The sequence below is a fragment of the Trichoderma asperellum genome, chromosome 1 (genome assembly GCF_020647865.1).
Source record: "Trichoderma asperellum chromosome 1, complete sequence".
NCBI lineage: Eukaryota > Fungi > Ascomycota > Sordariomycetes > Hypocreales > Hypocreaceae > Trichoderma > Trichoderma asperellum.
Genome location: NC_089415.1, coordinates 352,372 through 378,992, shown reverse-complemented (window position 1 = coordinate 378,992; position 26,621 = coordinate 352,372). Strand labels below are relative to the sequence as shown.

Below are 26,621 nucleotides of genomic sequence, written 5' to 3'. Positions count from 1 at the left end.
GCGCTTGTTCTGCATCAGCCGAGCCGTCTCTGTCAAAGCAGTTACTTCCGTATACCGTGACCTGGTACAATGCTCGTACAACATTGTATTGCATCATTGCCATTTTTCAATCAAAAAAAATATCTTTGATGGTGTCTAGAAGATCTATAGGATGACAGCAAACGACTTGATAGTCCAACAGTAGCTGTCTCCCATCAACAGCCACATCAACAACTTTGACTTCCAGTAACACGAGTATGAATAAGAAGGTAATGGGTGAGATTCGCCAAGTTAGTATGGGAAATGACGGTGTAGTGGGAAACGCAATGGATTTATTTGTTATAAGTTGGGGTGAACTCTAAAGAGGTTTTTGGAACATAATTGATCATATACAGACTGAAGAAAAACCACTCCTGCTAAGTGCAGACATATGGCACTCAGCTTATATTTTAATTAAGCAAATATACATAGTTAATGTTACTATAAACCAGAAGTTATTTGACTTCTCTATAAATCCCCTCGTTAGTGATTTAACTTAATTTACTTATATGTTTGAACGACGTTTAACGCGAGATTGTTCAAAGTGGTAATTATGTTTTGCATATCACCCTTTGTTATCTCAGGGTGGATAACGCAAATGCGCAAGCTAACTTTGCTGCAAATTCGAGTAGTTTGGATATAAGCAACATTGCTCTTTATTATCTCCAGGGAGATGGCAGCATTGATGTCGTCGTTCACTTTTTCGTCTAACCCATCGAGGCAATACCTAAAAGTAACCACCCCCAGTATCGCAGGTGAGGTGATTTCCCAATCTGGAAGTTTTCTCAACTCGGCTTCTGCAAATCTGGCAACTTCCAATCCTTGGTCAATCATACCCCCCCGAGGTTTCTAGTCCCAAAACCCTCAATGTGAACCAAAGCTTCATATGGCGAGCCGGCCTAGTGAGTTCTATTCCGTAATTCAACATGTTTGGTTCGTCATCGTCGCTGGGTATGTCGCGAAAATAGTCTCCGGACGACGCAAAGCTCTCCGCCAAATAGCGTTTATCATGTACGAGTACAATGCCACATCCAAATGTTTGGAAAAGCCACTTGTGGGCATCCCATGCAAGACTGTCACAGCGCTCGATTCCATTCAGTAACGACCTATACGATTTCGATAGAGCAACAGATGCGCCATAAGCGCCATCTACGTGCATCCACATATTATGCTCTTTTGCCAAATCCGCAAATTCATTAATAGGGTCGATGGAGCCCGTGTTTGTCGAGCCAACGTTAGCCACAATCAAGAAAGGAATGAGACCTTTAGACTTGTCCGCAATAATCGTTTTGCGGAGCTGTTCCATATCGAGGCGGAAATTCGAATCCGCTGGCAATTGCCTCATTTGGCTATTGCTAAAGCCTAGAACCCGCAAGACTTTTGGTACAGGAAAATGAATCTGGTCAGAAAAATACACAACGCCAAGAGAGCGCGTATTCTCCACAAGCTTCTAATCCCTTGCAATTGCCAGTGCTGTCAGATTGGCCATTGAGCCTCCTGACACAAATGTTCCACCGGTTGAAGTAGGCATTCCGATCTGAGTAGCCAGCCAAGCAATAAGTTTCGTCTCGATAGTCGCAACTCCTGAGCCAGCAAACCATGCTGCAGGCCAGGAATTGAACGCAGAGGTCAAATTCTCGCCAAGCCAAGAGATGGGTGACGAGGGAGACGGAATCGCTGACATGAAGGGAGGATGGTTAGGGCGCACAATATATGAGAAAATATCTCTCATTTCTTGGACAACTTCTTGTATGGGACGCTGAAATTGAACCACTGCGTGCTCTTCAAACCTAGCAACGTCTTTTTGTTCCGCAGCAAGACTTATACGAGCGCCCTCGTCGTTATTGAAGACAAGGGGGCGAAGCTCTGGTAGTTGACGAATTACCTCCCATACTTGCTCTATGATCACGTTCAGGATCTCATCGAGAGACTGAGGTGGGTTGGGGGATATGTGTCCCATTGTAATTAGGAAAAAATACCGGAGTTGTAATTGACTTAATAAATTTGGCAGACAGACCTATTTCGAATGCTCATCCTGCCGTGCTTTCACACAGCTAGCCCTTCAACTATATATGCAACTTGAACAGCTGTTCTGGAATATATTGTGGACCTCTTTTATTTTAACAGGGAAACTTGCTACTCAAATACTATAGCTACTGGCGAGTAATAGATTAGGGACTGAGCTAGTGGTACCTTGAGCGGCCGCAGCTTGTGCAAATAGTATTGCGCTTGTATTATACCTCGATCTGTAATACATTTATAATTGGAATAATGTGCCCACTTGTTGGTCCGGAAAAAAAGTATTGACAATCAAGTTATACATAATTTTATGGACCTTTTATTCTTACATATACCGTTAAGAAAATAGATAACTTAAAACAAAAAAACAGCTGTTCAAGTATCTAATATCATGAAAAAAATATCTACCATTTGTATTTTCCACTATGTACAGCTAGAATACATAATTACACTATGCGTGAAGATATATATATTACTTGCCTTTTACATATACTCTTAGAAAATTAGCACTGAAGAAAGCTAGTGCTCTGCTATAGTATATAAGCACTATGCTTTAATATATAAGCACTATATTCCAAATGGAAAATGCTGTATTTTAGTGCACTGGCGCTATAATAAATTCTATAACTGCTTACTACTAGTAGTATATTTAGTATATAATTTAAATACCTTATATAGTCAGATTCATTTTCCGCCGCTGATCTGTTATCTCCAGAAGACTTCCAAGAGCCTCATCCTCGTCTTTCATCAGGGTTCCTGTCGGATCCAGCTCTGGATTCAATTTCGGGTAATAAGGGTAATAGGTATACTGATACCTATCCCTTAATTCTTGCCATTGGGTGGGGCCTGTACCGATATCGTATTCAATATACTGGCACTGGTATTCCCTGGCCAGCTGGAGCCCTTCTCCCTCTCTAAAGAGCTCACAACCTTCATAGTACTCATCGCTTTCTTGATCAACAACCGGGCAATTATACCACCGGAAAGCTGGGCAATCGTATGAAATGAAATCACGTCTGTCGCTCGACTGAATCCATTCATCGGACTCAATGGCACGATCGAAACAATAGTGCTGCCACCAGGCACCGTGGCCCATTCTAAAGACTCGAAGACCCTTCATTAAGTCTCTCCAGCGACCAAGTACATAGTCCCATCGAAGAGGGAAATAAATGATTTCGGGGTTGTACGTCCCTCCCATAACGACTTCTGGGAGCGGGTACAGCTCATCCGAAATGGAAATAACCTCTCCAGTCACGAGGTTAGTCACTTCCGACTCCCCTGAGTTCATGGGTTGGACCATTCGAGCCTTGTAAAGGATGGGAGAATCATCTAGATAAAGCTCTTCAAGCCCACCCCGTCCATTTTGGAGCCCTAAGGAAGCGATCCAGTCGACCTGCCACTCGTGGGTGAAGACATAGTTTCCTAGAGCCAGGACCCTGAGGTTTGGGAAGCCCGAGCCCGGACCCGAGCCCGGATTGACGCAACGGAAGTCCATCCGGGGGATCCAGCCCCAATAGTCACGACAGTATAAAGAAAGAACTGTCAAGTTCATGGCAAGCGATGGCATCAGCCAGGTGTGGGGCAGATTCTTCATAAGATCATACTTCTCTGGCCGATATATCGTGCTCTCCGGCGAGGCTTCATCGGTCTGGACTGTGAATAGAATTTTTAGTTCAGATATCTGGGAAGCTATAACCCGGCGAAACGTGTCCGATTTGGTAAGGCGCGGGTCGTCGAAGTCTCCTAAGTTGGAGATTGTCAAACAAACCGAGGAAGGTGGATCATGAATAGGAGCCGCGAAGCCCTGATGGTCGTCCTTGTAGAATGCTACTTCGGGGTCATCTTCGATGTCCAGAATATCGCGATCGTCACTAAGATCAAGCTCTTCATCCACCTCACGCTGATTCTCGGCAGACCATGTACCCTCGAGGCAGTGGAAGATGGTATCTAGAATACGGAACCGGATATCAGGCGACTCTTCAATAAGGATGCCATCAAGCAGGTCTTCATCGTTGTTCTCCGGCCCACAGTACTCGTTGAAGTTTAAGTTCAGGACTTCCAGCCTCTCGAAATAACGCACGAATGGAAGGGCCGCCATGAATCTCCAAGGGAAAGCAAAATCACCATTGGAATGATATGTATAATCATCCTCGGCAAGCTTGGTGTCGCAGGTTATCTCGCGGACGCACGAGCGGAGCGCCTCAGACCGTGCAATGTCAACGAAGCGAGTGCCCTCCTCCGCGGCAAAAAGGCATATATGCCGAAAGGCGCGTTTGGTAGCCAGAGCACCAAGAGATCGGTTGACCAAGCGGAAGTTTAGGAGCGTGCCTCGTGGCACCATGTAGATGATGGTAGCTAGCACGTCTTCCGTAAGGAGCGGCCTGGAGGTGTACTGGTGCTGCGTCATGGTCGTGGCTTATCGAGAATAGCAGAATACTGCGTTAACTTGAGAAATTGGGAGGAGAGAGAATTTGAACTATCTCTATGACATTAATATCAGGTGCAGTTGGCAATGAAGAAGGAAGTTATTTAACCTTTAATTAAGGTGCCAGGGTTCGAAAAACACCCCACCGCTGCCTAGAGTTGCCTACAGTGGGTCTGCAAAAGGCTCCAGGATGTTCAATAAACTTTAGCATTTCCCTCTTTCTTAATATATTATATCTCCACTGGATATACAAGCCAGGCAGTAACTCTCCCAAATTAAATCTCTAGCATATACTTGGTATCCGGCGTAAATGGTTAATGAGGATGTATGTATATATATTAATAAGGGCGAAGTATAGGACGTTGGAGCTAGTGCTGTGCACTGTCTGCTTACAATTGGTTTATTATAAGGTCCACTATATTCAGCACTGCAGGAATTTTTCCTTGATTGTCTGGTATACTCCCATTATTATCTTCCACATAATTGGCATTGCGACGGAGAAATAAACGTAGCTGACTACCCTGTTGACGCAGTACCTCTACCATAGTTGACAAAACTGCCCGGTTCCTTCCCTGCAGTATACACTGCCTATTGAGTCTGCTCTGTAAAACGTAGTATGCGAGTGTCAGAGTTGGCATATTTAGGCGACCACCTAACTTTGCAATTCCGTGCAGGCTCTGTATAATATTTTGCCGATAATTATTAATCGTTACCCTGGTTAGTAAAGAGTTATATTTAATATTAGTCTGATAGAGGGTTGGAGTCAATGCCTATAATAGTCACGACCCAACTCAGTTGCAAAATTTTGGGCCTACAGGGTAGGCAACTCCAGATTAGCTACAGACCGCCAAGCCAATCGGGGTTATCGGTTGTACAGGAAAGGAAAGCTAGGAAAGTTAGCTTTTGCAACAAGCTAGGAAACCTAGAAGAGCTAACTTTGTGCTATAATTTATTCAATGAAATATATTACACTAACTAGCATTCGAGGATTCTACTAAAGGCCCTAAGCTTATGCAGGTAAGTACCGTAACTTTTGGAAAGTAGGTGAACTACGCACCTGAATAATATAACTATGCAACGAATGCAAATTGATGGTCCAACTTCCCTTGTGACTCAATGTGATTGTCGTAACCGAATGCAAGTGCATAATGTGGCTCCAACGAAGAAGCCCCTGTCAACTGGCAGAACTGGGACAATCTTCTAACCATCCGCGGTGGTTAGGAATTTTAGTCCGGTATATTTACCAATCTCCACCATAATCACACACGGTTGGCCTCGGATGTGGCCCGGCCAGATGCCATCATGTTTGCCGCCGCGCCGTATGTCGAGAAGAGGCTCCTGCGAAGTAACGGCTACAACAAACGCCGGGCAATACGAAGAGCCTTCTACCTTCGGGTCTGGCTCCTGTGTGATTCAGACTACAAGTCAGATCGTCTAACCGTCCTCGCCACTGTGCTACTGATGACCTGCTGGCACGAGGAGCCCTGACGAACTTAAGAATATGTGGAACTGGCTGGGAACTGCCATTTTCTAAGCCCAGTGCATCGGATTCCATGATGATCCAGCCCCCAACTCTCCATCCCATGGTGGCTGCTGCGTGCACCTGGTCCGGCACATTCTCTGGTCATACTACATGCTTGACCGACCGGCGGCCGTTACCCTGCGCCGGCCGGTGCGCATTGCGTACTCATCCGGCCCAGTTCCGCGTACCGATGCTTACCCTTGCCGACTTCGAGGAGCAACTGCTTTTCCGACTCACTGCGGCCACTTGTGGGATCGTGTCCGGCCGTCATGTATATGGGCCTCTCCCAGCTGTGCGTACTTATTAGCCAGGCCACTCTGTAACGGAAGCAGCTGCTTATAACGGATCCAGCTGCTATGGTGGACCAGGTTGCAACAATATTGCTTCAATAGCAAAGCGATTATCTTGGCCATAAATTACACAAGTCGCAAGTGTATGTGGATGCAGAGAACTCTAATAAAGTATATATTCATAAATGGTATATGTACGGAGTATATAAACGAAAATCTTGCTTATGACTGGATCGGAGAATCTGCTCCGTCCTTCCCCACAAATCCTTGAGCTCCTTGTTTACTGGAAGGGAGCCCCACCCAGCCTGTTATTCGATCGATCCTGAGTGCGACATCATTCTTTTCTCGTCGAAAACTGCTTCAGAGCAGAGCGACTCTTGGGTCATTACAATGAGCCGTTGGCCATAGTTTCCGAGTTGCAAATGCATTTCTTCCCCAAGGCAGACGCTGCCCTTTTGTCGCCATCACTAGAAGAGCAGAGCCTGCCCACCCGCCCTACCAACGTGGGTCCAATATTCGATGTTGACAATGCCGAAATTCCAATTGCGCCGTGGACTCCGGATACCGAGTCGTGCTTCTATCCCACCAAGATTGACCCTTACGCTTCGGCATCGATACCCAAGAAACCTCCCCGTGCTCCATCTCGATACCTGCGGGCTCATCTGGCCAAAAATGAACGGTTGAGATTGTCTATGCTATGGTACTACGGGCGGGATCTTGGCAACGAACCTGAGCTCCTCTCAGGGCTTCAGGAAAAAGCATGTTTAGCACAAGAATCTTCCGGCTGGGAATTTGCCATCGTGGGATTACTTGATGTCAACGTCTACATCCGTCTTGCAACAGTTGGTGTTCAGCTCGCTATTCTCCCCCGTGGCGAAACGCTTTGCGCCCATACGGTGACCCAACCTCCTGGTGTATGGCCAATTCCATCTAGAACTCCTTTAGTACCTGCTAATTTCGTGCGTTTAGAATGTATTTCTTCTACCAAATATGATGGAGGACTGGAGGTTCCGAGAGTCGCCATATGTTGAACAAGGAGGATTAATAGCATACGCGGGCGTCCCGCTTCGAATGCAGCACGAATCTGGGGAATGTGTTGGGCTAGGATCGCTATGTGTCGCCTCAGCAACCAGTCAACCTCCCTTGTCGAAACAGCAACAACAAACACTCGCTCGTCTTGCCGATTGGATTGTAGCCGACATTGTGCAGTGCACACGAGCCCGGCGTCAACGTGAGCGCCATCGACTGGCCGAGCTCATTGCGACTGTTGAAAATGTATCCGACGATCATGATCCACAAGACTCAGTGCTCAGCATACTGCGAACTGCCTATCCGGATGAGTCAATCAGCATCCAGTCGTCTGAAATTGATCAATTCGCCAACAGCCGGCATTCGGGATTGCCCTCTGACCTGAACAATGGGTTATGGGAAGACACCGCCTACATTGATGAGTTCATTGAAACCTCAAACCATAGCGATACTCCTAAAGATAGAGTTGTTCGGATTTTTTCTGCCCAGTGCGAGAGCAAACTAGGTCATTCAATACTTGCTGTGGCTACCAAGGATTTTCGAAGAATATTTGACGATGTCGATGCTTGGTTCATACAAACCTGTGCATCTATGCTTACCCAAATTTGGCAGAAACGTCTTCTATCAGAAGCAATCAGAGCAAAAGAAAAGTTTCTTCGTGGAATATCTCATCAGCTTCGAACTCCCATTCATGGCATTCTCGGCGCCGCCGAACTTCTTGCCGAGGACTTAAAGGCAATCACTATATCTGAGAACGCCAAAATACAGCCAGCGTTAGCCGAGGTCGCGGGATTTATCTCTGATATTAAAACGTCATCGTTGTACCTTGATACCATATCTACAGCAGGTCGAGAGCTTATGTCAACCGTTAACAGCATGATTACCTTGAACAGATGGGCTGATGTTGCCGTGGCCGAACGACATTATGCCACGCACGACATTAGCGAGCTGGAGTTGGAGCTCGTGAAGGGTATTTCTGACGCAGCGATAAGGGACACAGGCTCGACGCCTTCAATTTTTTTTCACTTTGATCTACCTCCAGACCGTAGGTGCTTAAAAACCGACCTCAGCTTGCTTCGGGACAGCGTTCTTCCCCTTATCATTAATGCCATTCAAAACACATCCGAGGGTGCTGTAATAGTCACTTCCTCAAAACAACCAGGGACAGATGCATTCGTGGTCGATGTCGAAGATACGGGCTGTGGCATTCAGCCAGATGATCAAAGCCGTATCTTTGAGCTCTACGAGAAAGGTGGCGAGCACTCGACAGGCGCTGGACTAGGTTTACCTCTGGCCACCAAGTTTTCGACCCTACTTCACGGCTCTATTGAGCTAATATCATCACGGGTCGATCGCGGCTCCCATTTCAGAGCAACATTTCGAGATATCACTTATGCAGCTTCGGCCGTGCCTTTACACAAAACAGTGTCCGCTCTAACATACTTACCGCTGAGATTCCACCAAGTGGGGGCTGACTTGCCTGACTTGCATCTGTCTTCAAACTTCGCCAAGTTCCTGATCCGTAATGGACTCACCGCTTCAGAGAGCTACAAAGACAGCTTTACAATCGTTGAATCCGGTCGTGACTCGAAACTGACCCACAGCCATGTTTCATCTATACCATCTGAACAAGTCGTCATCTGGCTGGTCCCAACATCAGTTGATTCAGGGTCTCTCGAGTCACTACCAAATGTCATATATGCTAGCGGACCCTTCTCAACGTTGAAGCTTCTTAGCATACTTGAAGAAGCCGATAATCTTGCCATGATGATCAATCCAGCGAAGAGACTTGCCAGGTCCAACAACACCTTAGCCGAAGACCTAAATCAAGGTGGTACTGATTCCGCCTCTTCAGAAGAAATTTACTTGACTTCAGACGAAGGGTACAGCTCTTTGAATGGCTCACCCTCGCTCTCTTCCAATGGAGAAACAAGTCAGACGCTCGAACATGGCGGTGAGTCGAGCTTGGATTGGGGTCTATCATCGACACATCAATCTAATGAGCCAGCAATCTGGAGGCGTTCTACCTTACCTTCAACCCCCGCAAGATCAGCTAAACCCCTCACACTCGTTGTAGATGATAACGCTATCAACCTCCGCATTTTGCAGATGTATTGCAAGAAGCGAGGACTGTCATGCCTCAGTGCGGCTGACGGCAAACAAGCTATTGAGATATTCTCAAAGCGACAAGCATCCCACGCTGCTGGTGACGGAGCTCCCATTGAGCTGATTCTCATGGACTTGCAGATGCCGGTGTGTAATGGCATTGACGCCACGTACGAGATGCGTTCCTTGGAGAAACAACATGGATGGAAGTCAAGTATTCTATTCATTGTGACTGGGCAAGACAGTGAAATAGATAGAGAAGCCGCGAATGCTGCTGGTGCTGATGACTATCTGGTGAAACCTATCGGAATGAGATCCTTGGATTATGGCTTGAAGAGATATTTTCCAGCATTCAAGAACTAAAATTTTTCTACGAGGTATGCATTATAGTTGTTTTCTGTTTTGGCTCTATGACCGTGATATGGAGTTTATATACTTTAAGTACAGATATCTGTGAAACACGTCCATGCCCCTACGATGTCATAGGATACCGTATTTTCCGGATCATACCAGGTATTCTCTTCAGGAACAGGTTCCTTCTTACAAGCATAGGAGCCATACCTGCTGACGCTGCTTAAGCCTTTAATGTCGTCGCCATCGATTGCGAAGGTCGAAGTCTGATCACAGAATGTTGCTTGACTTCCATCAACCATGCCATACTGGTTCCATGTGCCTTTGATGGGCACGGCCGCTTCATCGCTCCAAACACTATCTACCATAACTGCATTCCACTTCCCGTTACCCTCGCATGCGAGTCCAATGGGACACTCCGAGGCTGAAAAGGTGGTCAGAAACAGCGCAAATCCCGTGGATGTAGACTCGCTGGCAGAGGTGGCTGTGGAAGCAGACTGGGTTTCGGAGCTAGTCGTCGTCGGCATGACGGTGGAAATTGTCAGGGCTGGAGTGACATCACAGACCAGGAAGGTGGTTTTTGGCTTGTTAGCCTTTGTTGACAGTGCCACGCCGTATCTTCCATCACATGAGCAGTATGAGGACGAGCTGGTGCTTTTAGACGAGGTCGAGATAGCGGTGGCGGTAGTTGCTGAAGCAGATGTCGTCACAGCCGGCGCTGTAGCTGATGCAGTCATGGTGGTACCACTTGTCATGACAAGATCTAGGCTAGTGTATAGTGGGTTCAACCAGGATGCCACAGATGCGGCAGTGGATGCCATGGCCTCATCGGAACCCTCAAGTAATGTGAGTGGAATCGCATCTGCGTCCACAGTGCCCCGGGAGAAATTAACAAACGCGGTAGGCTCACAGTTAATAATTGTTATCGAGGTGCAAAGAGTGGCACAGAATGTCGATGCCCCGTCTGGACAGGCATAGTCACAAAAACTCGCGACAGAAGCCGTGGCAGTTGCGCTGCACGATTCAGAAGTGGATGTCTCTTCTTCCTCGGAGCCGCCGCCACCTCCTGCTTGAAGACAGTTTCCTGGAAGCGCAATAAGATATATGTCAGCGTCGTACATGATGGGCGAACTATGATATAGGCGCTTGATTATTGAACACAGTTGACTTACCAGGGCCGCATCCAGGGCCGCAATCGAGAGGACCACAGCTTCCTCTGCAGAATCCTAAGCGACAGCCTCCATCACACCCAAAGAATTCACATTTATTCCCAAAACCAAAGAGGGAACAATCGATCTTTCTACAACCAGTAGTGTCGCCGCCAGAACTACACCCTCCATTCGAGGGTGCCTCCCCGTCGGAGTATGTGAGTATAGGGATACTTATTCCAGGGGGGTTGATTGATGTCGCTGTCGGCTGTGGCACCACGGTAACAACATGTGAATTGTCAAAGGAGATCACGATGATGGGCAAAGTAGCTTCACTTTGTGGCAAAGTCAGACCAAAGGTTGGTGGAGCAATACTCTGCATGGGGCTCAAGTAGGCATTTCCACCAGTTTTTGCCACAGTGATAGGCCAGAATGGTATCTCGTTGATAGTGAAGGGAGCAACGGTGATTGTAGTGGTCTTGGTCAATGTGACCCCATTAGAGCTTGATGCAATGGTAGTCTGGTATGCTGGCCAGTCAATCGTTATGGGGGACGCTAATGGAAATGGGGGCAGGATCATAGTGCAGGGTGGCTCGCAAAAGATCTCCTCGGTTGCATTTGTCCACAGGTCAGATCCGATATAAATATCTTCACTTCCTCCATTGGAACCTATCAGTGGTTTGCTACTGCTATGTATCTTGATCAATGTGACTGGTCACGGGGGATCTGCGCTCAGAGCACCAGGTTATCACCTGTCACTAAGCGATGAAACAATCAAACCAGCATGCCCCTGATGAGAATATCAAATCAAACCGACGGACCGCACGGTTGTGAGTTCGTTGCTAAATTAGTCACGATTAACCCTCTTTCTCAGTGTCGAAACTAGTTTCATCTTCACACATCAGTTTTCGTTCCTTCAGTGCATCGAAGAAAAGGAAATGAAAATAAGTTACTTTCATTATTAGATTAGAGAAAATTAAAATTGGAAACTCCATTAAGTTTTAAGTCATATTTTTCCCGAGTAAATATAAGCCTCAGTAACGGCTCCTAGTACACAAACTAAAAATAAGCTTATTTAAAGCCCAACTGTTATTCCATAGCACTTTAAATAACTATAAATGTTACCTTATATAACCTGCTCTGCTATTATTTTTCTTTTATAATGACATATCTGAGTCATAGGCTTCCTGGGCTCGTAAATCATTAAAACGCTTCCTTGTTTCAGGGGATATAGATCGGGGAGGTTCTGGTACGTAGTTCTCTGGTGCATAATGAACAACCTCCATGAATTCAACATGCAGCGATTCGTACCCGATCATCCCAAGATCTTTTAGCTCATCAAAGAAATTCATCATGACGTCCCAAGGTGGCCTTCCGCGTCGGTTATACTTCACCTTTTCTTTAAACAATCGTTCTCCTTCCTCGTCAGTGAATACAATAAAAAGAGCTAACCGCCTTGCAGTTTGTCCCTGGTACTCACAAGTCCCCTTTATCCATAAAGGAATTTGGGACTTGAGTGCCGCACAGGGATATTTAGCTAGGTCTTCTTCATCATCATCAAATTGCCAGTAGGGGAATATTCTAAGCCCTTCAATAGAGAGGATAGCTTCTTGATCTAAGTCTGCAGGAAAATAGATTGTCAAGACCTCATAAAGCTTTTGTGGAGGGAAAATCGGGTTTGCGCGTATAATCCCCCCAATTCTCGACCAGGCAAATTCTTGGCTCCACGACCGCTGTGAAAGAGCTTCATTCAATCTGAGGAAAAGCTCTGAAAGAAGAAACTTTTCCCTATCCCTGCTGCTTCTCCACTCTAGTAAATGGTTAGCTATTGGGTATGGGTATAACATCCTCTTACATACATCAATAGGTAAGTGTTGCTTACCGATAATCAACCATTCAATTCCTCTTAGTTCACGAGGACGGCCTCGGGCGATAACAATGCATTCATTGAGTTTGTGTATCTCTTGTAGGGTGGCAAAAAGGCCGTCGCTACTTGGGATGATACTATTGGGTGGATCTTTGAGTGATATCCATTCTACCAATCTGCGTGGATCTTCCACTGGAAATGGATCCTCGCCATTTGCCTTTATGGTATTGTTGATGATAGAGCGCGGGTTCTTCTGTTGCTTTGACGTATGTTTTGTTGTAGTTTTCTCAGTATTTATTTTACTGGCACGTGTAGCCGATCGAGTAATAGGCATGGTGTAGCTAAATTAGTGAAAAGAAGATAAGGGGCATTAAGAGGAGGGCTAGTTAAATATACGTTTGAAATTTGAATCCAGGACACTACTAACTGTATTAGGCAAAGCTTGATAAACTAAGTTACAGTGTCTTGGGCTGTATCCAAAGTAATTACCACTAGAGTGGGTTTGTTACAACCCGGTACACTGTAGTAGCCGTAGCAGCCTAGATCCGTTATACTGTAAGCAGCTGGTTCCGTTACAGTAACTGCTATAATAGTGGTTATTGGCCTAATGTCATAAACCAACCACATAAGATCCCTCTAGTATATACCTCCGGGTAAACCACAGACAAGCCAGCCAATCAGGATAAAGGAAATATATTTTCAGTAAGATATATACCTACTTATAAGATAAAACTGCAACTTTAGGGAAGCATTTTTATTAAGTATAATATAACTTATATAAGTAATAACTATAGAATAACTTACTATATAAGATTATTTAATATATTTATTAAATATAGCTTAAATAGTTAATTATTAATATAAGTATTTATATAATAACTAAATTGGACCTTTATCTAAAGTTATTAGCTATATAACTAAAACTGCTTATAAAATCCTTTATATCTCTTTACTAATATAAACCTAATATTAAAGGTTTATTCTTTAAGAATTAGTTACTTTATATTAGATATAGAAATAGAATATTATATATTAATGACTTTTGTTTAAAAAGATACTTTAGATTTTTTAAGTAATTTAAATTACTATAGCAACCTTAAGCAACTTTAATACCCCTATCTTTAATTCTATTAAGGATATAAATAAAAATATTAACTTTATTAATAAATTTAATTAAGATAAGCTTACTATTAAGCAGCTTAAAAAACTTATTAAAAAACTATATAAAAAATAAAAAGCATTAGCCTTAGGAAAAAATATTAAAGTTACCCTTAAGCTTTAACCTTTACTAGTATATAATAGCAAGCCTATTAAACTTTAATTATTTATTATATAACTTAAGGCTTATTTTTAGAACTTCTTTACTATTTTTAAAAAAGAAGAAAATAAAGTATTCTTTATAGCATTTTATCTTTTAGGACTTGCTTTTAAATAGTTTAAATTAATTTAGGATAATTATATAAAATATAACTTTACTGCTAAAGACGCTATTAAAGCTATTTTTAAAAGTTTTAATAAATTTAAAAAAAAACTTAAAAAAGCCTTTAAGGATATTAAAGAAATTAAAATAGCTAAAAATAAATTTATTATTATTTATTAAAAAGGGAAGTATTTAAACTATACTATAATATTTTAAGATCTAGCAATATATATTAATTAAAGAGAATTAGTATTTATTAAATAATTTTATAATAAACTTAAACCTAAAATTAAAAAAGAAGTTTATTAAATTAATTAAAAATAATATAATCTTTTATTCTTTATAGAAAAATATATAAAAGTAGATAATTTACTATAAAAATTAAAAATAAATCTTTTTAAATAAAAAGAGAAATATTATTTAAGATTTTAAGTAAATTAAAGCAAGAAATAACAGGAATTAATTACTAAAGATAATAATAGTATAGCTGGACCTATAGACTTTAATATAATATAAAAGAAAAAGGAAAAGAAAGACTTTAAATATTATAACTATAGAAAGCTAAATTATATAGTAAAAAACTGTAGATCTTTAAAAAAAGAACAGTTTACTATTCTTAAGCTAAAAGCAATATATATTATAGATAAAGACAATAGGACTATCTATTTATTAAAACAATTAAGATCTTTTAAAAACAATAATAACTATAACAAACCATACACTAGATAGTTAGTATAGGGTAGATTCCCAAGGGACAAACCTAGAATAAGCTCTTCGGGTTTATATTAGCAGATGGGTTAGGAAACCTATAGGCAATAATATTATAATAATAGTCACCAGTAAGGATTAGAAGTGCTTTTTAATCTATAGGTATAAAACTATATTAACAACTGGCTATTTAAGTTATCTAAATAAGCATAAGAAGTAAACTTATATATTTAGTTAGTATCTCTAGATTGTAATAGATTAATGTTAATTTTTATTAATCTTAAGTATACATTAAAATAGATTAAACATAATTTATGTTAACCCATTGCTAATTAGTGCGCCGGGCCTAAGTTAATCTAATAATGCCTACCCAGTAGGCCTATAGTTGTAACTATAAGAGTTAGGTTATAATATAATACTCCCCCTCTGTTAGTCTTGTCCCTAAGACTTAGTTATTTAATATATAAGTACCTACATCCTTCCTAGTGAGTTATTTTCCTTCTTTATATTCTTCTTCTAGTGTTTATTATATCTTACTGTATTTAAAAATTAAAAGTTCCTGATTTTTAAAAGTAAAAGAAAGTTAATAAAAGTATAGCATTTACTGCATTTATTTTCTCTTGTCCTACTAAAATAAAGCCTTATTACTTATATAAAAAGAAAGGTATTTAATGCCTTGCCTCAGTAAAAGATTTAAGTTGCTGTTCTAAATATATAAAAGATTATAGGTTTTATTATAAGGCTTTTTTTACTGCTTAATAATTATTATAAATTTTCTATTGTTAGGATTAGTTAAATAATAAAGTTAAGGCTGCTGAAGAGGAGGCAATGCGCTTAATAGCCAAGATTACTTATCTTTATAAGCAGCATAAGAATTAAAAAGAGAAAGCAGCATAAGCTGTTTTCTATAGTATTAATAATTTAAAGGAATTGAAGTGCATTAAGCGCAAGGAGAGGGAAGCTATAAAGGTTGCTTGTTAAGCTGCTTTAGCAGCGCTTAATTCCGCCAGCCTATCCCAGTCTATTAATGTCGTTAATTAATCTACATTTAATTTAAATCCATTGCTATTTCTATCCTTAAAGACTAGTGGTATTTCTACAGGATTGCCTAAGCATTCCTCTTAAGTTCTTTTTTAAGAACCCATAAGTCTTTAAATAAATTATACCCTTTTTATCTTATAAGGTATTCTCATTTACCTGTTTCTTTATTTATTTATATATAAATTATTTTATTAATTTTATATTCCTTTTCTTTATCTTAGATAATAATTTCATCTATAATTAATTTACCTATTTCTTTATCTACTAATGCTTTTTCTAGTAGTAAGATATAGAAAACAGCTGTTTTTAACTTTATGTTATCAAGTAAGTCTAACTTATAGTTAACTTCTTTAATTTTCTTTAAAATTTTAAATAGTTTAAGTTTTCTAAAATCCAGTTTATTACTTAATTAATTTATTTTAATATTTAGTAACTTCTTATTGCATAAGTACTGTAGTAAGTAGGCTATATCTCCCTTCTAAAGGGTTAGTCCTTTAATCCTTATACAGTCTGCTTATTGCTTTATGCAATCTTAAATAAACTTAAGTTATTCCTTAAGTTCTTCCTATAATTAAATTATATCTTTGGCTAAAATTTAAGTATTTTCTATATTTAAACTATTATAAGGTAGTCTATAGGCTTCTGGTGTAAATCTATAATTGATGTAGAATAGTATAACTTCTATAGATTCTAAAATAGAGCTATTATATTAATTTTATGCTGCAGGGAGTTTTTTTATTTAATTATCTTATATAAGGTTAATATAGTATTATAAGTATGCCTTAATAACTTAATTTATTTTTTTTATTTAGCTATCTATTTATAGGTAGTATATAGTGCTTAGCTTATAATAAGTTTTAAATTTAGCTATAAGCTTTTACTAAAACTTAAAAGCAAAGGTATTTCCTCTGTTTAATATAATTTCTACTAGTAGTCTATATTCTGCAAAAATATATTATATATAAAGATATACTAAATCTTTTATAGTATAAGACTTCTTATGCAGTAAAAAGTAGGCTTACTTAAAGAGTTTATCTACTACTATAAAGATGCTATTATAAACTATATTAGTTAATGGTTCTTTTAACCCTAGTAAATCAGTAATATAGTTAAATATAATGGTATACTAATTCTGTTTAAGAACTGGAATAGGTTATAATTTCCTATATAGCTAATGTTATTTATCTTTTATTTTTTTATATATATTGCATTTTTAATAACCTCTTTAACTTTTTATTTAAGTTCTTTAAAATAATAATAATATAATATATAATTATAGGTAGTTTATATACCTTAATGTACTGCTGTAATTATACTATAATAAACATCTTAAATTACTTCTATCTGCAATTCCTCTAATATCTAAATTTATTTACTCTATCTTAGGAGTCTATTAATTATAGTTACTTCCTTAAGGAACTATTCTAGTTACTAATCTTTAATTTAATCCTTAATTTTATTAAGAATAAGATTATATTCTTCTATAATAAATAAAGTATTAATTCTAATTTATTTATAATTCCTTTAGTTATTCTTATGCAGGATTTATACTTTAAATTTAAGAATTTCTTTAAAATGTTCTTCTTTTTAACTTAAAGCATTAGCTCTTCTATTCTCTATTCCTTTACAGTAGATAATTTTATAGTTAAAGTCTATTAAGAATTTAAAATAATAAATTTATTATGCAGAGAGTTATTATATAATTATAAAGTAAAATATATTTTAATAGTTAGTATAGACTTTAATTTTATATTTATTTCCTAAACAATAGTATTGCTATTTTTTAAATGCTTTAATAATTGCTAAAAATTCTTTATTATAAATAAAATATCTTAACTCTAGACCATATAGTTTTTTAAAAAAAAAAGCTACTGGCTTAAGTCTTCTATCTTTATTTTATTATCTTAAGGTTCCTTCTAAAGTAAAGTTAAAAGCATCTGTTTCTATTTTAACAGACTTACTTAGGTTATATATAGTAAGTATTAGTTTGCTTATAATAGCATTCTTAAGCTTTTAAAATACTGATTTTATTTTATTAATCTAGGATAGTTTTCTATCTTTTTGTTTCTTCTTGCCCTTTTTATCTTCCTTAAGTTAAGTAGCATTAGTTAAGGGTTTTATAATTTTACTATACCCTTAGATAAATCTTTAGTAATAATTAGCAAGTCTTAAAAAACTTTATAATCCTTTATGGGTTTCTAGGAGTTCCTAGTCTTAAATAGCAGCAACTTTAGTTAAATTTATTTAAACTTCCCCTAGTATAATAATATATTTAAAGAATTTAACTTATTATATATAAAATTAGCATTTATTAGGGTTAATAAAGAGCTTAACGTCTTGCAGTTTTTATAATACCTTATAGATATATTCTTTATATTCTTTTAATATCTTTAAAAAGATTAAAATATTATTAATGTATGCAACTATAAAGTCATTTAAGTATTCTTTAAGAATAAAATTAATTTTCTTTTAAAATAATACTAGTATATTTATAAGTCTTTATAGTATAACTAAATATTTAAATAGTCTATATTTTATTTTAAAGGCAGTTATTTATTTATATCTTTCCTTTATTTTTATAAGTTTATAGGCTTCTATAAAATCTAGGGCTATAAACTAGTTTATGCCTTATAATCTTTCTCTAATTTTAGTAATTAATAGTAAAGGCATTCTATCTTTAATAGTTATTTTATTAAGCTATTAATAATTAATAACTAAATAAAGCTTTTTATTCTTTTTTAATATAAAAATAATAAAGTACTCTACTGGAGAGTTTAATACTTTAATATATCCTTTATTTAATTATATTTATAGCTATTCTTTAAGCATTTTAAGCTCTATTTTATTAAAATTATAAATCTTATAGAGTTTTAGTAAAGTTCTATCCTTAAGTACAATCTCATAATCTCATTTTAAGTAAGGTAGTAGTTCTTTCTTAAATACTTACTAATATAATTTCTTATACTTCTAATATTATTATAGTATTTTAGCTAAAGGCTCTTTTTTATTAACTTTAGCTTATTCTTTTACTTTTACTAATATAATATTAAGTTTAGCTAGTTTTATATAATATCTAGCAATAATTTTATTAATTTATATAATTTTTGCTTTTTATTGCTAATTATTATATTATAGTAATATTAGTGATTTTTTAAGGTTAAATCTAACTTTCTTTTATATTTCCATTTTCTTAGCTTTATCTTTCTTATTTTATTTCTTTTTTTTTAATTATGCAGGAGGTTTTAGTTATAGGTCTATAAGCATATCTTTACTTTCCTTACCCCCTTCCTGGCCTAGTTATAACTTTAGGGAGATATCTTTTTCTTAAGTTATTTCTTTTATTTTCTAGTTAATTATAGGGTTGTATTTTTCTAACTATAGGTATTTTAGTAAAATATTGCAGTCTCTTAAGTCTAGTATATTAAACTTAATATCTTTAGTTCAATTGGCAATTATTATAAGGAGATAATTAGTCTTATAGGTAATAGTTATTCCTGTATTTATGCTTATAATGCTAGAGATAACCAATAGTGTCTTCTTAATAATGCATGGTATTTCAAGCTAGTCTATCAAGCTGTCAGCAATTAAGTTACAATCTAAACCGCTATCTATATAAATCTTAATTAATTACTAGTTTAAATATCTATTAATTACTAGCTTTTTTTTTAATGTTTTAATTAAGTTAATGGTAATTATATTTAAAGGGCTTTTTTACTATATCTTAGATTAATATTTCTTATACTATTAGCATTTAATTTAATTATTTTATTCTTTAATTATTTAATAATATTTCTTAATTAAGGTTTTATTTCTTTATTTTTTATTTAAGTAGTTATTAAAGTTATAGTTTTTTTATAAAAGTTTCTAAGTTATTTAATAGAACTAGTGTTTTTCCTTATAGTATTTTCTACAGTATTATATATTATAGTTTAAAAAGTAGTCTATTAAGTAATTTTATACTTTAACTCTCTTTAGTTATTTACTCTATTAATCTATTAATTTATTAAGCATATGCATTTAGCAATATATATTATTATATTCCTTTTAGTAATATTTTCTATAATCTTTATTAAAAGCATTAAGGATATTATAAATTAAAATATAGATATAGGCATTCCTAAGGTCTAGTTTAATAACCTTTATTTACTCTTGTACTTGTTCTATACTTATCTTTTATAGTAGGTATTCTTTAAAATATTATTGTCTTTCTTTTTATTTTTCTTCTTCTTCTGCCTATGCTTTTAAAATATACATGCAGTTATATTCCTTGTCTAATGATTTACAGATATTATATCCTTTGCAGTTATAATTAAGGTCTTAAGAGTAATAGAGGTTATATTAATATATATAAAATGGAACTAATCTATCTAACCTTTATGGTTTTTTGCAGTAGTGGTTTATATTCTATAAATAGCATTATAGGCATTTATATATTTTTCTATTAAACTTTAAGTAAGTTTTATTATATTATAGTTTCTAAGAGCTGCATTAATAATATTTATTATTATTAATGTTATTGCTGTTATATATATTTTTAAAAGTAACTTTATGTTTTATAAAGGGGTATATATCTAGAAGGGTGTTAATCTACTGTTAGTGTTTTTTATTAATTTTATAGAAGCTGTATTTATAAATTCTTTTAGTTTTATTATAAATAATTTTATTTTTATTAGTTTCTTTATCTAGAAGTTTCTGTTCCTGTTCTTTAAGGTATTCTTTAGTTAATCTATCTTCTTTTTTAAAGAGTTTATATATAGCTTTTATATTTTATTGCTATTTGCCTTTATAACTATATTAGTATTCTTCTATAGATCTGCAGTTAGGGCATCTTTGGCATTTATGGTTAAGGTTTTGTAAATGGCAATTATTATAGTTATAGTTTTTCTTCTATATTGCTGCTTGTTTTTTATTATACTTATAAGTAGTGTTAGTAGATCTGCAGTATCTGTAGATTAATTCTATGCTAAAATTTAAGTTTTTATTGCTGAGTAGCTTATAGGAGGTTAAAGTATTAATTTTAACTTCCTTTTAAGATTTTATTTTTCCTAGCTTTTTTAAATAGTATCTTAATCCATCCTTATTACTTCTGTATATAAGGCATGCATTATTATAATAGGCAGTTTAACTAAGGCTGTTGTAAGGTAGTTCTATAATAATATCTATTTAAACTTTATCGGCTTTATTGTTTTATTTAAGGCTTTTTCTATTTCCTTCCTGCTTCTTCTTAAAATAGCAGTATACCTCTTTATGGCCTAGTTTACTATAAAAATAGCATTTTCCTTTAAACTTAGTTACTTTAATAGTATTAAGGTCTATTCATCTTAGTCAGGTTCCATTATCTTTTATAATATATTCTTTTTATTTTTTACCTTAGTTTATATAATGTTAAAATTTCTATTAAAAGGTTAATTAGTAGTTATATTTTTCTAGTTTACATTCTTAGCTTCTTTTAAAGTTATAGTTATTAATATTAATAGCCTTCTAAGTATATTTAATAAATCCAATTTTACTCTAATTTTCTTTAAATAACTTATCCTTAACTTTAGACTTAATGCTATTATAATAAACTTCTTTCTTTATTTCCTCAGTTTAATTTACTTTAGTAAGCAGGCATAAGAAGGTAGTAGTATGCTTAAATAAGGCTCTTTTTTATTATAGAAACCTAAGTTCTCTTTCTGCTTTCTGTTTTTTATTTATAGTTCTAAAGAATTTTTTTAATTAATTTTTAAAGGTTTTATAATTACTAAAAATCTTGCTTATTTAAATCTTTATTTTAATAGGTTCTTCCTTTATAGCATTATAATCCATTAGAATAAGCCTAAACTATTCAGCAGCAGTTCCTATAAAGCAGTTAGCTATAAAGAGGACTTAATCCTTATTGTCTCCTAAATTAATTAGGAAATAGCTAAAATAAGTATTTAATTCAGTAAAAAATTTATTTATTTTTAAAGTATCTCCATTAAAGTTATTAAGTTGCTTAAGCCTAAGGATTTCTTCTTTTTTCTTTTTCTTATTCTTTAGTTAATCCTTTAGCTTTTTAATTTATATAAGGAGTAAATTAATTACAGTTTATTCTGCAGTAAGAGGTGGATATTATTTATAAGTTTCTTTATCTATATAAGTAATTCTTTACTAACTATTGCCTGCTATATTTTCATTATTGCCTATAGGTCTAGTAACTGTTTAAATAAAAGTTATTAATATATAATAAACTATATATTAAATAGTTAGTATAGGGTAAATTCCTAAGGGATAAACCTAAAATAAGCTCTTTAGGTTTATGTTAGCGGATGGGTTAGGAAACCTATAGGCAATAATATTATAATAATAGTTATTAATAAGGATTAAAAGTGCTTTTTAATCTATAGGTATAAAACTATATTAATAACTAATTATTTAAATTATTTAAATAAGCATAAGAAGTAAACTTATATATCTAGTTGGTATCTCTGGATTATAATGGATTAATGTTGATTTTCATCGATCTTAAGTGTGCGTTAAGATAAATCGAATATAATTTGTATCGACCTATTGCTAATTGATGCGCCGGGCTTAAGTTAATCCAACGATGCCTACCCGGTAGGCCTATAGTTGCGACCATAAGAGTTGGGTCGTAACAATAACTATAACTTTTATAAATTTACATTTAAGCTCTTAAATTACTCCTAGATACTAAATGTAAAAGTAAATAATAAAATCCCTGACCGATAATCTATCCCTTAAGTTAATTTTATAAACTTAATAAATTTAATTAAAGGCATTGCCTTAAAAACTAATAAAAATAATAAATAATGCAATTATAGATATTACTTTAAAGAAACTAAAGATATTATATAATATTATAAGAATTTTACCTTTAAAATTATAGCACTTAATTTATTTTAATATAATATTATAGATAAAGCAAATGCAGATATAAAAAATACTTTAATAGTGTTATATACTTACTTAAATAACCTATAAAAGTAAACCTTAGAAATATAGTATATTATTAAAGCTGTTACTATTAATTAAGTACTTACTCAAGGCCTTAATTATAAAAAAATAATTAAAGAATATAATTACATTAACCTAGTATATCTGCTATATTATTAAATTAGCTAAATTAATTATATTACTTATAGATGTATAGAATATTTTAAATAAAAAGCTAAAAAGAATGTTTTTTTAATATATATCCCTTAGTATATAATATTAAAACCCTATAATAATTTATACTGCCTTATATAAAAAGCTATTTAATAATATTAATCCCTTAAAATAGTTGTTTTAAAACCTCTTAAATATTTAAATAAAATAAACCTTTTTAAATGCATTAACTAATCTTGTAAAGTATATAAATTAAAAAAATTATAGAATTAATATAAGCAAAAAGAAATTAAAAAAGTAAAGCTAGATTATTAATAAAAAGAATTTAAAGACTGTAATAAAATAAAATATTTATAATATATAGAAAAAAAGATTAAAAACTAGCATTATTTAAAAAACTATTAAAGTTCTTTATAAAAGGGCAGCAGGAGGACTTATAATATTTAAATATTATTAATTTAAAATATAATAGTAAAGAAAAAGAAAAGCACTTTAATAAAAGAATTATTTTAATAGTATTATTAGACAGGAATTTACTTAATGTTTTAATAGATAGTAGGTTAAGAAGTAACTATATATCTACTATAACTACAATATGCCTACAGTTACTAGCATATAAGAAGAAAAAACTATATTAACTTTTTTATGCTAAAGGATAAACCTTTAAGTATAATAAAAGATAGATAAAGCAATAAACTAATCCCCTGCTGCTATAAATTAATAACTATACTATAAATGTAGTATATAATATAATTAATATCCTAAAATATAACCTTATCTTAAGAATACCTTAGTTATATAAATATAAACCTAATATAGAATAAAGAATAGGCTAAATCTATTAGCGCAATAATAGAAGTACTTTAAATAGAATTAATATAAAAATATTAAAAGAGGAATTAAGTTATTAAAAGCCTAAGGTTTTCCTTAGCTCTTTAAATATTCTTTTTTAGCACTATTAAAAAAGGGAGAAAATAAAATAAATTTATATATAAAGGTATATTGCTATTTTACACTAAAAATTAATAAAACTTAATAAAGAATTGCATAAGTTAAAAATAAAAGAACTTACTTTTAAAAAATAATTAATATTAATTTTAAAATAATACTGAAAATATTAAAAACTCTTTAATAATTAACTAGAAAAAAAGTTATTACTATATTTAAAATAGGACTATAAAATAGTGCTAAAAGAAAGAGAATTATTAAAATTTTATAAAATATATAACTTAAGTAAAGGAGAATTAAAAATACTTAAAGAATAGATTAAAATACAACTATAAAAAGAATATATCTATATATTAAAATTATTTATTAAATATTCTATTATCTTTATTTTAAAAAAAAACAGTAAACTTTAATTAATTATTAACTATTATAAACTAAATTAAATTATTATTAAAAATAAAACCCCCTTGCTATTAATTTTATAAATTAAAAATAAATTATATAAAAAGAAATAGTTTATAACCCTTAACCTTACTAAAGCTTATAAGCTTATATAAATAAAAGAAGGAAATAAATAAAAAACAGTATTTACTATAAGATATAAATTATATAAATATATAGTTATACTATAAAGGCTTATTAATGCACCTGCATTCTTTTAAAAGAAAATAAACTATATACTAAAACTATACTTAAATAACTTTATAATAGCTTATATTAATAATATCTTTATTTTCTTAAAGACCCTTAAAGAATATAAAAAATATATTTATTTTATATTATAAAAACTTAAAGAAGTAAAATTCTTTATTAATCTTAAAAAATATATTTTTCATTCCCAATAAGTAGAATTTTTTAAATATATTATTACCTTAAAAAAAATCTATATAAACCCTAAGAAAGTTACTGTAATTAAAGAATAGCTAATGCTTATAATATTTAAAGAAGTATAAGCATTTTTTAAACTTATTAATTATTATTAAAAATTTATTAAAGACTTTATGTAAAAAGCTATTTTATTAATAAATATAATAAAAAAAGGTATTTTTTTTAAGTAGGGGGAAGAATAGTAGAAAGCCCTTAAGGAACTTAAAACAGCAATAATATTAGAACCTATTTTTACTATATTTAACCTAAAAAAACCTATTATAATTAAAATAGATGCATTAATATTTATAATAAAAGAAATATTAAATTAACCTAAAGAAAATAGTAAGCTATAATTTATTATATTTTTTTTATATAAACTTTATAAACTAGTAATATAATATACTATATATAACTAAAAAATATTAGCTATTATTAAAGTACTTAAAGAATAAAAATATTACTGCTATAAAAGCCAGCATAAGGTTACTATCCTTATAGACTATAAAAACCTTACTTACTTTATTATTATATAAGAATTATTAAGCTAATAAGTTAAATACTTTAAATTTCTTTTATAATTTAACTTTAAATTTATTTACTATAAAGGATTGGAAAATAAATAAGCTAATGCATTAAGTAAAAGAGTTAATTATAAATAAAAAGTACTTAAATATATAGCGCAAGCACTATAATTTAATAATAATAAAAACATTAAATAAGTATAAATTTATATAATATTTAAAGTCTTAAAAAGCAACCCTATGCTTAAAGAAATTAAAGAATTTATTAAAAATTAAAAAAATAAATAATATTTAAAAAATATTACTATAGATTTAAAATATTTTAAATAATATAGAAAAATTTAAGTACTTAAAGAACTATAAAAAAAAGTAATTAAATATATTTATAAATATCTGCTGTATAAATATAAAAGTATAATAAAAATATATAATTAAGTTTTAATATATTATAATATTAAAAAGCTTAAAGAATATATAAAGTATATTATATTATATTATAATATATGCTAATAAATAAAAGATAAAAGATATAAGCCTTATAGAAAATTATAACTATTATTTATTATAGAATAACCTTAAGAATTAATTACTTTTAACTATATTATTAATTTACTTTTATTAAAAAAACTATTTATAAGTATATAATATAATAGTATTTTTATAGTAATCTATTAATTTATAAAGCAAGCTTACTTTTTACTATATAAAAAGTTATATTTATTAAAAAACCTTACTTATACCTATATAAAAATAATTACTGCTAATTATAGACTACTTAAAGAAATTATTTTAAATTAAAGATAAATATTTGCTTTTAAATTTTAATAAAAACTTATAGTTAAATTAAAAATAAACTATAAACTTAATACTATATATTATCTTTAGATAGATAAATAAATTAAGTATATAAATTAAATTATTAAAGCCTACTTATAAGCTTATATTAACTTTATATAAGATAATTAAGTTAAAAAACTACTAGTAGCTTAACTATACTATAATAGTATACTATTAAAATCTATAAAACTAATGCCTTTTTTTATAAATTATAAATTTATACTAAAAGTATTTAAACTACTGTAAGATAGACTTAATTTAAAGAAAGTATAATTATAAGTAAAATTAATAATTAATTTATATAAAGAAATATATATATAACTTAAGTTTATTAATAAGTATATAAAGAAATATATAGATAAAGATAGAATTATAGGATTAATTCTTTAGAAGGAAGATATAGTTTACCTGC

The 26,621-nt window shown here is 33.1% G+C and overlaps 7 protein-coding genes across 7 annotated transcripts; 3 read left to right on the top strand and 4 right to left on the bottom strand.

Moving 5' to 3' along the window:
* Nucleotides 1-844: 844 nt before the first annotated feature.
* On the bottom strand, nucleotides 845-1,324 carry TrAFT101_000071 (uncharacterized protein; the record flags this gene model as incomplete). Its single annotated transcript, XM_024910294.2, has 1 exon — nucleotides 845-1,324. One exon carries the CDS (start codon nucleotides 1,322-1,324, stop codon nucleotides 845-847), a length of 480 nt encoding a protein of 159 aa, XP_024755779.2.
* Nucleotides 1,325-1,468: 144 nt separating this feature from the next.
* TrAFT101_000070 (uncharacterized protein) lies at nucleotides 1,469-1,978 on the bottom strand (the record flags this gene model as incomplete). The annotated part of the gene is made up of 1 exon (XM_066125911.1): nucleotides 1,469-1,978. One exon carries the CDS (start codon nucleotides 1,976-1,978, stop codon nucleotides 1,469-1,471), a length of 510 nt encoding a protein of 169 aa, XP_065982008.1.
* Nucleotides 1,979-2,625: 647 nt separating this feature from the next.
* On the bottom strand, nucleotides 2,626-4,545 carry TrAFT101_011980 (uncharacterized protein). Its single transcript, XM_024908939.2, has one exon. It carries the CDS (start codon nucleotides 4,442-4,444, stop codon nucleotides 2,708-2,710), a length of 1,737 nt encoding a protein of 578 aa, XP_024755778.2. The 5' UTR covers nucleotides 4,445-4,545; the 3' UTR covers nucleotides 2,626-2,707.
* Nucleotides 4,546-5,764: 1,219 nt separating this feature from the next.
* On the top strand, nucleotides 5,765-5,950 carry TrAFT101_000069 (uncharacterized protein; the record flags this gene model as incomplete). The annotated part of the gene is made up of 1 exon (XM_066125910.1): nucleotides 5,765-5,950. One exon carries the CDS (start codon nucleotides 5,765-5,767, stop codon nucleotides 5,948-5,950), a length of 186 nt encoding a protein of 61 aa, XP_065982007.1.
* Nucleotides 5,951-6,696: 746 nt separating this feature from the next.
* TrAFT101_000068 (uncharacterized protein) lies at nucleotides 6,697-9,772 on the top strand (the record flags this gene model as incomplete). Its single annotated transcript, XM_024901284.2, has 2 exons — nucleotides 6,697-7,188; nucleotides 7,244-9,772. The coding sequence occupies 2 exons, from the start codon at nucleotides 6,697-6,699 to the stop codon at nucleotides 9,770-9,772; spliced, it is 3,021 nt and encodes a 1,006-aa protein (XP_024755777.2).
* A 288-nt stretch (nucleotides 9,773-10,060) lies between these two features.
* Nucleotides 10,061-10,676, top strand: TrAFT101_000067 (uncharacterized protein; the record flags this gene model as incomplete). The annotated part of the gene is made up of 2 exons (XM_066125909.1): nucleotides 10,061-10,606; nucleotides 10,665-10,676. 2 exons carry the CDS (start codon nucleotides 10,061-10,063, stop codon nucleotides 10,674-10,676), a joined length of 558 nt encoding a protein of 185 aa, XP_065982006.1.
* A 1,221-nt stretch (nucleotides 10,677-11,897) lies between these two features.
* On the bottom strand, nucleotides 11,898-13,109 carry TrAFT101_000066 (uncharacterized protein; the record flags this gene model as incomplete). Its single annotated transcript, XM_066125908.1, has 2 exons — nucleotides 11,898-12,718; nucleotides 12,791-13,109. The coding sequence occupies 2 exons, from the start codon at nucleotides 13,107-13,109 to the stop codon at nucleotides 12,066-12,068; spliced, it is 972 nt and encodes a 323-aa protein (XP_065982005.1). The 3' UTR covers nucleotides 11,898-12,065.
* Between the last annotated feature and the right edge of the window lie 13,512 nt (nucleotides 13,110-26,621).

Coding starts and splice junctions, on each gene's coding strand:
- TrAFT101_011980 (XM_024908939.2), bottom strand. CDS start 4,444: ATGACGCAGCACCAGTACACCTCCAGGCCGCTCCTTACGGAAGACGTG.